Here is a 13,986-nt window from a genome sequence, read left to right as displayed (position 1 = left end):
ACGATCTATATATTTTTTCTCTTTTTACGAAGCAAGATTTCTTCACAGTTATAAAATTAAGCGATCTGGGCCTTGCCAAGTAAATACAATGTCAATTTAAGAGTAAAAGTAGAGGCTTATTCCAACAATCATGTTTATGAAGCAAATGGTGTGGAATCATTTGGTTGAAAGACTTCACAATCATATGATATACTATAACTGGGCTTAGCTGTTGACGAGGTTATCAATGTGATTACCAATGTTTCACTTAAGCACATATTTGACTAGCCATCTAGGTCTTGCCAAATAATACAATGTCAATTTAAGAGTAAAAGTAGCGGTTTTTATTCCAAATATCCTGTTTATGAAGCAAATGGTGTAGGAATTATTTGGTTGAAAGGCTTCACAATCATATGATATAGTATAACTGGACTTAACTGTTGACGAGGTTATCAATGTCATTTCCATTGTTTCACTTAAGCACATATTTGACTACCCCAGGGATATGGACGTTTGACAGGTAATCGACCCAATCGATGCATTTTACATCGAAGTTGAACGCTTTCAAGTCTTCTGCGGAAATCTTTTGCAATAGGCGTTCAGTATTTGTTATGTCAAAGCTGATATAGCCACAGAATCAACCACCTTATTATAATGGTGACAACAGATAGAGAAAAACAGTATAATGCGTGACGAAATGAGAAATTGAAAAAAAAAAGTTAGCGACAATACCTTCCCTGAAAGAAGATGTAAGGCGCGTACAATTCTGCTAAATACATGATGAAGTTGTAATTTCGGAGCATACGGTCGTAACGAGGTGTAAAACGTGCTGTGAAGATGGAGATGACTTTGTTTACTACACCGATCACCTATTCATAACCAACCACCAACAGCACTGTGCTAATTAATCGGTAAAAGTTAAAACTATACTGAAAGCGAAATATTGAAATTAAGATGATGTTTGTAAGGAAGAGTGGAGTATTAGCTTGCCTGAAGAGGTACTTTGTAGCGTTGTAACATGTACAAGCGAAAGCTGCTCATGCTCTCCAGAAAGAAGACCTCTTTTACGTGAATTAGTTTTCCATCGTTGCTCACACAAGGATTCCTTGAAAAATAATTATATGCCTCATCCTTTAGAAGGGAGCAAGGCAATGGATTTTCCACGGATGATGCGACGTGATAAATAAACAGATCATTTTCGTAAGCATGTGTCGCCATAGCTGCTATCATCTGGTTTACCACCATATCTGCTGGAATCTGTTGATATCCAAACAAATAAGGTCAACGAACAATAAAATACTGATAAAAGGTCGGTATGATTCCTTAATAATGATAATAATAACTAACTATATATATATATTAACATGTGACAATATTGGTAATAATGTTTATTATAGAAATTTTTAGGGTCTAAATATTTTTTATTACAATATCATGGGTTAATATCATATGGGTTAATACCATAGTTTTATGAATACAACATGTTCAATATGACATGTGTTGATATAGTCTTTTTTGAATTAATTTGAAATTAATTAATTAAAATAGCATAGCAATTTGGAGATAATGAGAAGCTTTATTTATAAAGACTATTATAAATATTTCATTATATTTCATGATGATTAAATCTTTACCACCCATCTAATAAAATAATTATTGATATTTAAATTAAAATTTCTGTATTCAAGCTTCTGTGATCTATAATGAATTAAGCAAAGTCTTTTGGTACAAATCACATAAAAGAATTTTTTGGCCTACCCTTTTGGAACAGCCGTTACTTGAAATTATGTCTTTACATTGCTCTCTATTTAAGCCTTTGCCATGGTCTGTCTCTTCATGTGGTCCTTATGATGAACCACATTTGTTGGTTTGAAAGGCCTCAGCCAAAAAATGATTTTATGTGATTTTAAAAACAATATTGCTTAATAAGTTAAAATTATTAAGTAACATTTTTTCAAATAAACACACCTCTCTACTTAAATTTTATTTCAAATCAAAAATAAAATATCTTGTTATTATTCTCACTTTCTAAATAAAAAGTAACATATTTAATTATAAGAAAAAATAAAAAAACAAAAAAACCAACCCTGATTATATAATTTTTAAACAGCTCATTTCAAAATGTTATAAATCTTCCCTATTGTATATATAAAGTAAGAACAAGATCAAATCTATAGAAATTAAATCACCAAAATATTAAAAATAATTTTCAGCTAAAATAAATTTGTTTCTCTCAACATCAACCCAATTCTAGACTTATGGACAACCTAAAGAATATTAATGCTTGGATGAGCGGACAAACCACGTCCAGGATGAATAATCCTGACATCAACATCAATCCAATTCTAGACTTATGGACAACCTAAAAAATATTAATGCTTGGATTAGCGGACAAACCACGTCCAAGATGAGCTCTGGATCGGCCATGAAGCAAGAGAGTCGCCCCTTTCCGTATGCTACTATAAAGGTGTCCATAGTTCTGCATTACATCCCCGAGAAAGCATATCATCATTAGCTTATGACATTCATACTAATAATATCAATTCGAAAAATTGGTGGTGATCGAGACTGTGAAGGAAATGTGATAAATAAAAATGGCTGTGAGAACCTGGTGCCTTCCATCCAGCCAGGGAAGGGCTCTGCCAATGTGCTCTCAATAATGGTCGGTCGGACGATGACCACCGGAAGGTTTCCCCTTGCGTTGTCCAGTAACATCTCTCCCATAGCTTTGGTAAATGTGTAAGTATTTGGCCACCCAAACATTTTTGCCCTGCTCAGATATCCATACCCAGCGCGTTAATGATTCTATGTTGAATTATAATTTTAGAATGAATTCAGGATATATATATATATATATGAAATGATATGATATTTTAATGCCACAAAACTAAAAATAATCGATGAAACGTGTGTAAAAAGCTCAATGCAATAGTTTTTCAGACCAAAAAATACCTTTCTAAACCCAACTCTTTGAGCTGATTAATGGCTTCTTTGTGTGAACGAGAAGCCGTGCTACCTGTAGCAGTGGTGGGTGACGAGTCCATTTGTAACTTGGCTAGTGTATTCTCCAGCAAACCGAATTCCGCTTCAATATTTAGGCTCAGAGGTGGACCATTTTCGTCAGTGGTGGTCATAGATACTCCCATTTCTAGTTGGCTCTCTTTTATTCTTCCACTTCCGTGCCCAACAACGTAAGCTTTTGTCGCATTACAGTAAGATCAGTATATCTTAATTTTGAGCATACCATACATATATATTCGCATTCTTAATTAAATTGAGATACAAAAAATTGTATTATACACATGGTTTATTGTTAAAATAATCTAATTATTTTACTATTAAAATAATTTAATTATATACATGGTTTATTGTAATAATTAAGTTTTCTGTAATTAATAGAAAAGTTGTAGGCGTGAAATTTGTGTTTTGGCTTTTATGTCTTTCTAATAAATTGATATTAGAACAAGTTACAAAGCTTAAAAAAACAAAATTTAATTTTGTGTAATCAATAAAAGAGGACTAGTGAAATTTGTGTTTTAGTTCTTCTACTTTTCCAACAAATTAATATTGGAACAAGGTTAAAAAACAAAAGATAACAGCAATGATCGGTGAGAAAGAAAATAAATAGTTTTTCCTCTTGTTTAGTCTATAACACACCTTAACTATAACACCTTAGAGTGGTTTTCAATGCGTTATAACACTCATGGGCCTAACAAAGAACCACATTAGAGGTGGCAACCTTTGGGAAAAATCAACCAAAATTAAAAACGACTAAGTCAAACGTTGGGTGCTATTTACGTTGATTTAGTTTGTTTACGAGAGGGCCTTTTTAAAAGGCCTTTTAATATAAAATATTTTTTCTTTACTAAAGCTTCATAAAACGATTTTTTTGAGAAAGTGAATATATTATAATAAGTCTTTAAAAGGGATTTATAAAAGTTTTAAAAGGGTTTATTATAAAAGTTTTTGTTATTATATATAAACATTTTTTATAAAAATTTTTTTATATAAATAAAAAATAAATAAAGTTTTTATTGAAAAGGGGTTTATAAATTTTTTCAATAAAAAAATGAGGAATTTTTTTTTAATAAAGATGATTTTCTCAAATTTCCAGTTTCAGTTTTCACCATTTACAAGGAAAGATTATGATGTGTGGGCTATTGGGATAACGACCACATTGCAAGCTCATGATGTTTGGGATTATGTCAATTTTGGGTTTTCAAAACCTAAGAAAGAAGCAGAAGAATGAGCTCTCACTAATGCAGAGAGGGATCTACGGAAGAAAGACAAGAAGAAGAATGCACAAGCCTTGAAGTTATCCAGCAAGGAGTGGACCGAGCAATGTTCCAGAAGATTCTGATCACGTCTTCATCAAAGGAAGCATGGGATACCTTGGCGACAAGCTATAAAGGTATGTCCAAAGTAATTATTGTTAAGTTGCAGAATACTAGGACAAATTTTGAAAGTCTGCGGATGAAGGAGACAGAGGACATCAATTCATTCATTAATCCGGTCATGACTGTTGTAAATCAGTTAAAAATTTATGGTGAGGAAATTAAAGATCAAATAGTGGTTGAGAGGGTCTTCAACGCTTTGTCTACCAAATTTAATGTTGTGGTAGCAACCATAGAAGAAGCCAAGGATTTGACATAACTAATAGTTGATGAGTTGATGAGATCACTTCTATCACATGAGGCAAGGAAACAAAGAAATAAGGGTTCCACTTTAGAAACCGCTTTCAAAAATCAGGTTTCTATTTCAAGAGACAGAGGTCGAGGCAGAAGTAGATCGAGAGGCAGAGGATGAGGCGGAAGGCATGGTGACCAGAGATATGGTCGAGAAGAGCAAGAACATGAAAGTGGAAGCAACTGTAGAAGCTTTAGCAATAATCAAATATTAGACAAATCAAAGGTGATATGTTATTATTGCTGTCAATTTGGTCACTATGCCCGTGATTGCAAGAAGGGGATAGCTGATCAAGGGAACGAGAGAACTGATGTCACTACAAAGAGTAATAACTCCATGTTCCTAGCTTATCATACCATGCATGAACCTTCTGATAATGTGTGGCTATTAGATAGTGGTTGTGGTAACCACATGATAGGCAACAAGAATGTGGTTGCAAATTTGGATCAGTCTGTGAAGATAGAGGTAAATGTGGGGACTGACAAGACTATGGATGTAGATGGAAAAGTAGTGGTCAACATCTTGACCAAGCAAGGGGAGCTGAAGAAAATCTCAGAGGTATATTATGTTGCTGGTCTCAAACATAATTTAATAAGCGTTGGTCAATTGACACAGAAATGATACAGAGTTATCTTTCAAGGACAATAATGTGTTATATATGACAAGCCCCCAAGTAAGTGACAGCAAAGGTGCAGATGACGAGGAACAAACTCTTTCTCTAGTCATGAATTACAGTGATCAAGTCAATTCTTTTATAGTTGCATGTTCTAATGATTATTTGTTATGGCATTTTTGGTTTGGACACTTATATTTTTCTGGTTTAATATTGTTGCAACAAAAACATATGGTTAGAGGATTACCTCCCGTCAAGGAACCTACTAGTACTTGTGAGCGTTGCATCTTAGGAAAGAAACACCATGAATGTTTTCCAAAGGGAGTTGCATACATAGCAAAGAAACCTCTTGAGCTAGTGCATACAGACGTGTGTGGACCTATGAGGACACAGTTGATTGGTGTAAGTTGTTACTTCCTCACTTTCATTGATGATTATAGTAGAAAGACTTGGGTTTACTTCTTGAAGCAGAAGTCTGAAACTTTTGCAAATTTCAAAGAATTCAAAGCCTTAGAAAATAACCAAAGTGATCGCGAGATCAAGGTATTGAGGTCAGATCATGCTGGAGAATATGATTCAAAGGAATTTCATGATTATTGCAAATAACATGGAATCATAAGATAATTTACAACTAGATACACACTGCAGTAGAATGGTGTAGTAGAGTGAAAGAAAAGGACAATTATGAACATGACAAGAATCATGTTGAAAGGAAGAAACTTGTCCAATGAGTATTGGGCAGAAGCAACTACATGTGCTATTTATGTGATCAACAGATCTCCTACAAAGAGTGGGATGAACAAAGTACCAGAACAATCATGGTCAGGTATATCTTACAATGTATCTCATCTCAGAGTGCTTGGATGTGTAGCTTATGTGCATCTGCCTAAGGATCGAAGAGGAAAATTGGATGATAAAAGTGAAAAATGCATATTTACTAGTTATAGTGAGCAATCAAGAGCTTACAAATTATATAACCCTGTCACCAAGAAGACCATAGTTAGCAGATATATTGTGCTCAAAGAACAAAAGTTATGGAATGGAAGTATAGACAAAACAATTGATGTAAAAGTGCCACTGATGGTGGAAGATTGTGTAGCAGAAAAGGAGCAAAAAGAATCATAGGTGGAGACACCAAACAAAGGCACACCAACAAAGACTCCAAGATATTCTGAACAGCATGGATCTTCAAGCAAATCAATAGATCAAGATTCCCCCAACAATCAATCAGGATGAATCAAGAAATGGTAAGAGAAAGATGAGAAGTCTGAAATATATTTATGATGATTTGGATGTTAGTTCAAATAATGCATTTTTGTCATTCCAACCTTATCCGTTTGAATAAAAATCAGAGATGAAAATTGGGTGCAAGCCATGGATGAAGAAATTGAAGCTATTGAAAAGAATCATGCATGGGATTTTGTTGGTTTGCCAAAAGGAAAAAATATCATTGGTGTGAAGTGAGTGTACAAGATAAAGTTGAATGAGAAAAGTGAAATTGACATATTTAAAGCAATACTTGTAGCAAAAGGGTCCTCACAGCAACTGGGAATAGATTTTGGAGAATACATTAAGAGTAATTCCATCCATAGCATATCAAAACAAGTGGAAAGTATATCAGGTGGATGTGAAATCAACCTTCTTGAATGAATTTCTAGAATAAGAAATTTATGTGCAACGACCTTCAGGTTATGATGTTGAAGGTAAAAAGATAAAGTTTACAAGTTGAAGAAAGCACTCTATGGATTAAAGCAAACACCTAGAGCTTGGTATAGTAGAGTTGACATCTACATGATTAAGAATGGATTTTGCAGAAGCAACATTGAACCTACCTTATACACAAAGGTAAATAAGCATGGAAAATTTTTGATTGTTTGCTTATATGTTGATGACATCATTTTTATAGGTGATCTCAAGTTAGATGAATTTAAAGCAGCCATGACGAAAGAATTTGAGATGACAGATCTCAGCGTTATGAAATATTTTCTTTTCATAGAAGTTAAGCACTCTAAAAAATGAATTTTTATTTGTTAAAAAAAAATATGCCAAAGATTTGTTGAAACGATTCAGGATGGAAAATTGCAAACATTTCCCTACACTAGTTGCAATAGGTACAAAGCTAAGCAAGGATGATGAAGGATTATATGTCAATCAAACTCTATTCAAAACATTGGTTGGTAACCTCATGTATCTTATAGCTACAAGAACATATATTATGCAAGGAGTAATTTTGATTTCCATATTTATGGAGACTCCAAAAGGCACATATTGGAGAGGAGGAAAAAGAATTATGAGATACATAGTAGGAATTAGAAATTGTGGCATAATGTATGGAAGCACAAACAAGAAGGATTTGATTAGATATATAGATAGTGATTTTGCAAGTAGTTTGGATTACAGGAAGAGCCCTTCTAGTTATATATTTCATATTGGTTTAGGTGTGATAGCATGGCCATCTATGAAGCAACCTATTATGACACTTTTGTCAAAAGAAGCAGAATATGTAGCAACAACATCAGCAACATGTCAAGCGGTATGGTTAAGAAGAGTATTTGATGGACTCAAGTAGAAACAACAAATATCAACAACAATATATTGTGGCAACACCTCAACGATTTCACTATCCAAGAATAGTGTGTTTCATTAGAAGAGAAAGCATATTGATACTAGATATCACTTTTTTAGAGAACTTGTGAGAAATGGAGAAGTTCACTTGAAGCCTTGTAAATTGAGTGATCAATTGACTGATATATTTACTAAGCCATTAAGAAAAGATGTGTTTGAGTTTCACAGAAAAAAAACTTGGGTGTTGTAAGCCTAGCTGAGACATAGACCAACAATCATGTTTGATTTTTCATGAGGGAGTGTTAAAATAATCTAATTACTTTGGCATGAGCAGTTAGCTGAAATTAGAGAGTGATTTAACTGAGCATTGAGTCAGGTCGAGTTAATTCATAGTCGAATTTAGTGTGTAGTTGCATGTCAAGTTATTTTAGGCGAGTCACTAGTTGGAAACATATAAATATCCCTCACCGGGTTCATTGTAATAGTCAAGTTTTTTGTGATCAATAAAAAGGTAGCAACTCATGTGTTTTTTGTGTGAAATTTGTGTTTTGCTCCTTTGCCTTTCCAACATCTATACCATAGTTACCATGTTCAAATCTGAATTAGAATTTGGAATCAAATTAGATAAGATATCATAAAAGTATGAATTACAAATTTTAAATTCAAGAAAAATTGGTGAGTACACATTTTAAAAATTTCTTTTTTCTAACAATGATGTTTTTGTTGTTAATTTTATTTTTTATTCATTTTTGTTGGAAATAGTAATTAGTCTCAAATGAAAAATTAACAAGATGGAAGTCTAGTGATGCATGAAGAGATAAGTTAAGTTAAGTGCAATCCAAACTTAAAGTGACTTAACTGAGTTAAGTGTGAGCCAGATTGAGTTACGTATATATTTGGAGAAGTGTAAATTCAATTTGTTTGCATGTTAAGTTATTTTGAGAGAGCCACTAGTCAAAGTTTGTGTGATCAATAGAGAAGAAAAACAACGGTTTTGTGTTTATCAATTTTATGTCTTTCCTCCTAATCTACCTTACTACCACATTGGTATCAGAATTAAGATTAAGTTTGAAGATCCAAAGGAAAAACGTTTTGTGAAAGAGACAAGCAGCCTGCAGTGCTTTCCCCCGTATCAAGACATGGTAGTTGTTGAAAAGAAAGTCCTTGGGTAGAGAGAGTCAAATTCGAAAGGCGGCAAGCAACCAGTAGCAGGTGCGTTTAATTGGCAATAGCGTATCCAGCCGCGTTATTTCGGCACACGCACGGGATTTCGGAGTGACTATCCCCTTGTTGATCGTAAGCAGCGATAGCCATAATATAATAAAGAATGAATCTTACATAACATAATAAAGAATGAATCTTAAAGGCACGAGCGACGAGAAGTCAGAGAACGAAGTTCGTTAAGAAAACTAAAAAAGGTTCGTTACGGTTCGCTAATTTCTTGAATGCATGCCTTGTATATAAGAAGTGGCATGGTATTGTTAATTTTTTTGAAAGGGGCTCAAAAGTGCGTTTTAAAGTTTTCGTGATGTTAAACGGAGTTTTTTTAACAAGCTTACAAAAACAAGTGGATGGTATATAAAGAGTTTGGAAAAGGATTATAAAAAGGGAGATTTTAAAAGTGATATAAAAAAAATTAAAATAAAAGGAAAAGGGTTTTATTTGATTTGGGGTTTAGGGTTGTAATTTTTTTGTTTTGTTTAATGTTTAGGATAAAGATTGTGTCTTATGGGGCACCTATTGAAAACCATATTTGTTTTAGGGGTGATATGTAAAAAACATTGATTGGTCTGATTGACTTTAATGATGACTTCAATACATCAGAGGTTGAGATATTTAAGTTTGAGAAGGACAAAGAGACTTTGTGATATGAAGTAATGGTTTGTGGAATTGAGACTGCATCTCTCGTGAATCCAACAATAACTGATAAACTTGATGAAGTTGAATTTGTTAATGACATGGATGCTCAAATAAACCAACATGGGGTGGATGAACATTACGTTGATGATATGTGATTTATTTTATGAAACATTGATTGATTATGACAATATGGTAAGCGCCACATTTGATGAATAATTGAAGGTTGAAGTTGCCACTGTAGCAACAAGTTATGAAGCAAAGATTGAATCTACTCATGAAGTAGTATATGATCTAGTAGTAGTAGATGTCCGAGAAGAGGATAAAGTGATTCAAGAGTTTTTGATGAGAATATCCACTAACAACAGAATAGTGGAAGTTAGTTTCAGTGAAGTTGAAGAGGTAGAGAAGGAAGAGGAAGAGGAGAAAGCTTTCACTACAAACTATAATGAATATGTTTTTACCATTATTTTATAATATGTAGGTCTTCAAAATAGCATTGGAATGGAAGTTGAAAACAAAGTTGTTAATAAATTTGATGCAAATTTGAAGCTCATTGAAGAATCGATTGAGAAGTCAATGAACAGGTTGATGAGATTTTGAAAGCAACAACTGGAATAAAAGAATTAAATGAAGTGGTGAACAAGAAAAATGAGCATGATTATGGTTTTACATGTAAGCCTAATGATGATCCTGAGTGTGAAAATTATAAGAAAAAATAAGCAGTACATAATGAGGAAAATGAAGAGAAGGATATGGAAGTTTATGAAAAAAAGGAAGAATGCATTAAAACATTTTTCAAAAAAAGGAGTCTAGAAGAGATAAAATTATGCTATCAAGAAATATGGCATAAAGAAAGATAGGAATATGAAGCACAAGAAGCAAAGCAAAAAAGACAATTTGAAGATGGAGAGTTGTGGCAGCAGTCCATAGCTGAAAAAACTTTGAAGAGGAAGTTGTAGAAGACATGATCAGATTACTTTTTAGCACAAATTCAAGACAAGTCAAAGAAACATACAAGTAAAGAAATATGGAACCTACATCAAGAACACACAACAGAGAATGAAGCAATTTCGAGGATATAGAATCTGGAAGAAATGAAAAAGAAAAAGAAAATTATTAAAAGTTTTGAGTCATTGTAAGCCTAGTTGAGCGTTAACACCCTCACCTCATGCTTTTCTTTCAGTGGCACCCAAAATTTGGAATAAGTGATCTTCGTCATACTGGGACCTTGCCTTAGATTATTACCACTATATTATTTTACCTCTATGTGGTTGCCCGTCTTTCATGCCAGATGAATGATCAAGGAAATCGGGATCAGCTGCCTTTACATTATTAAAGGGTGTCTTTAATCTGATGTCATCCTGCCTGAGCTCTTCGATCTTGCTACCAGCCTTCATCGAACCACCTCACTGCCGCCTTACCCCTTCGACCTGAGATCGAACTCTCTTTTGCTGCTTGCTGCCTCGTATGATTGAGTAAATTTCTATTGTAAACCTAGAAGGCATAGTTGAGTCATGTTTGTGTTATGTTCAGTCATACAATCATAATTAAGGGGGAGTGTTGGAAATAGTAATTACTCTCGCATGAAGATCTAGCAAGATCGAAGTCTAGTGAAGCATGAAGAGATAAGCTGAGTTAAGTGCATTCTAGATTTAAAGTGTGAATTAACTTAGTTAAGTGTAAGTCACATTGAGTTCAATCTATATTTGGAGAAGTCAAAATTTAGTGTCTATGTGCATGTTAATTTATTTTGGGTGGGTCTCTAGGTGAAAATTTTAAATACCCTTTATTTGGTTCATTGTAATCAAGTCAAATCAAGGGTTGTGTGATCAATAGAGAAGAGCAACAACTCATGTGTGATCAATAGAGAATCTCTATTTTTGTAATATTATTATTATTTTTATTATTATATATTTATCAGTGAATATTAATATTATGATTAATATTAGATTTATACTATTATTTTCTATCCACCTTTTCAACCACATTTATTAATATGGTTGTGCATATGATTATATACCCTTAAACTTATATCAACCATATTTATTAATATCATTATACTAATACCTATCCCAAAAATCGTAGTGATCATTTCTCCCAATAATAAATATTAAAATTTGTTCGACACTTTTAATATTAAACAAAGTCTATTTCTTTGGCTGACGCGTTTCGAACCAACAAGTGTGGTTTTTATAAAATACAAAACAATAAATCTTTCCTCGTATTAAAATAATCAAAATAATCACTTTTGCCAATTACCTTATGTTTTTATTGTTTTCTTTATCTTTCACATTCGAGGACCGGTTAGCTGGTAAAACATAACGAATTTCTTTTCCAAAAAAGAAATAAGACATAACCAACCTAATATGGAATAACTAATATGATGCAATAATGAAATAATCAAAATAACAAAGCATAACAATTTATCTTTTCACATATAAATACGAAATAACTAAAATGGAAAATAACTACTTTTATTAAAATTGTATCTCAAAGAAATGGTTAATAAAATTTAAAGACATCAATTCATAATAAATGTCAAAATATTTATTATATTTTTTATATGATTAAAATTAAAAAAATCATAAAAAATAACTAAATTATAACATTAATTTAATAGTACAGTCTAATTAATAGATCAAGTGATTTTTTTCATTGGAATTTGGCAATGTAATTTCGAAAAAGATTGTTATATTCTTTTGTTTAAAATATGTTTTTGAGTGCATAAGTGGATTTAGTTCTCTCAAAAATCTCCGGAGAACTTGAATTCTGTAAATTAAACAAGTTTTTAAAAACTTCTGTCAAATTTAATTGAAATTAACTAAGAAAATGTTCGTAAAAAGATAATTTCATCTACCAATTAGACTAAACTTATTATTACTAATTATCAAAATAATGAATATATAAATCAAACATAGAAAGATAATAAGATTCTTAATCATGGAAATTCTTAATTTTAAATAAGATTTATTATTATATAATGAGTCAATACCATAAATTATCATCCTTGTATTTTCGAAGGACTATAACCACTTTCACATGACTCTGATTCATATAATTTTTTTTTTAAATAATTAATTAATTAAAAAACATAAATATTTTGGAAATAAAACTAAATCTTATATATATATATATATATATCTATATATATATATATATATATATTATAGAAAATATCTTAAAATTTTAAATCTCTATTTAAAAAAATTTCTAAAAACTTTATTAGAAAATACAAATTACATAAATAACAATCCAACACATTGTTTTCGGATAAAAATAAATAAATATATTCTATATGCGAAAGAAAGAGAGATGTAGCCACAACATATAAATCCAATTTATTATGAATCATAAACATAACTGTCATGAATCCCACTTACCGGTCGAGACGTGCAGGAGGATTTGAAGTTTACGGCATCGTTTGGCGAATTCCACAACATTTTCAGCTCCGCGTGTGTTGACATTGAGTGAAACGTCATATCTACGCTTGCTTGATGTCAGGCAATAAGCACTTAAATTATATAATTGGAACAATTACAACTAGCTATGGACGCAACAAACCTGTCATCAAACGCTGTGCTTGCTGCAATATTTACAACGACGTCCAGAATCTCCCAAAAATGCTCTCTCGTGCTCTCTTGGTCAATTCCAAGATTATGATCTGCTGCAACGTCTCCCACTACAGGGACAACTTTCTGGAACACAAAGTTTTCAAAGTTGTCCCCATGTTGCCCCCTCAAAGTCTTGAACAACTCTGCTCCTATAACCTGCCATCCATAGCGCAAGAAACTATTTCTTTACTGAACGATAACAGTGGTCATAGATTTAATCCATCGATGAGTACAAATAGTCCAGCGATTTCTTACTTCTTTTTTAAATCGGAGTTTGGCAGATTCCAAATCTTCCGCTCTTAACAAAACAAAAATGCGTCTAATCCCGGGCTGCGTACGCAATATTTTCTCCACGAAAACTGCATCAAGTAAACAAAGTGCAATTAGCATCATTGTGAGCGTGAAAACCAGATATAAGTAAGAATAACATTACTGTCTCAAATACTTTTGCCGAGGAAACCGGTCGATCCAGTTACTAATATGCTCTTGTCATTGAGAAAACCTAAAACATTTGACGCCATAGTTCGCTATGTGCTCTGCTAATATCAAACAACTCCAAATAACAATATCAGACGGAGGTAACAGCCACAGGTGCTATGTATGAACTAGTTTTCATATAGCATGCAAGCTTATATAGAAGAAATTCACCGCTTATGTCGGTATCTCTTAAGT

The 13,986-nt window shown here is 32.7% G+C and overlaps 1 protein-coding gene across 1 annotated transcript; it reads right to left on the bottom strand.

Moving 5' to 3' along the window:
* Positions 1-389: 389 nt before the first annotated feature.
* On the bottom strand, positions 390-13,923 carry LOC149182034 (putative fatty acyl-CoA reductase 4). Its single transcript, XM_089418463.1, has 10 exons — positions 13,760-13,923; positions 13,570-13,673; positions 13,265-13,470; positions 13,084-13,184; positions 2,932-3,175; positions 2,588-2,749; positions 2,380-2,458; positions 970-1,236; positions 712-848; positions 390-599 (listed from the first exon to the last, which is right to left on the bottom strand). The coding sequence occupies exons 1-10, from the start codon at positions 13,833-13,835 to the stop codon at positions 452-454; spliced, it is 1,524 nt and encodes a 507-aa protein (XP_089274589.1). The 5' UTR covers positions 13,836-13,923; the 3' UTR covers positions 390-451.
* Between the last annotated feature and the right edge of the window lie 63 nt (positions 13,924-13,986).

Source organism: Pinus tabuliformis, chromosome 3_2, assembly GCF_031772625.1.
Source record: "Pinus tabuliformis cultivar Carrire ecotype Pingquan chromosome 3_2, CPIR1, whole genome shotgun sequence".
In the NCBI taxonomy this organism is placed as follows: domain Eukaryota; kingdom Viridiplantae; phylum Streptophyta; class Pinopsida; order Pinales; family Pinaceae; genus Pinus; species Pinus tabuliformis.
Note: the sequence above shows the minus strand (reverse complement) of the source record. Positions and strands in the feature narration are given on the sequence as shown.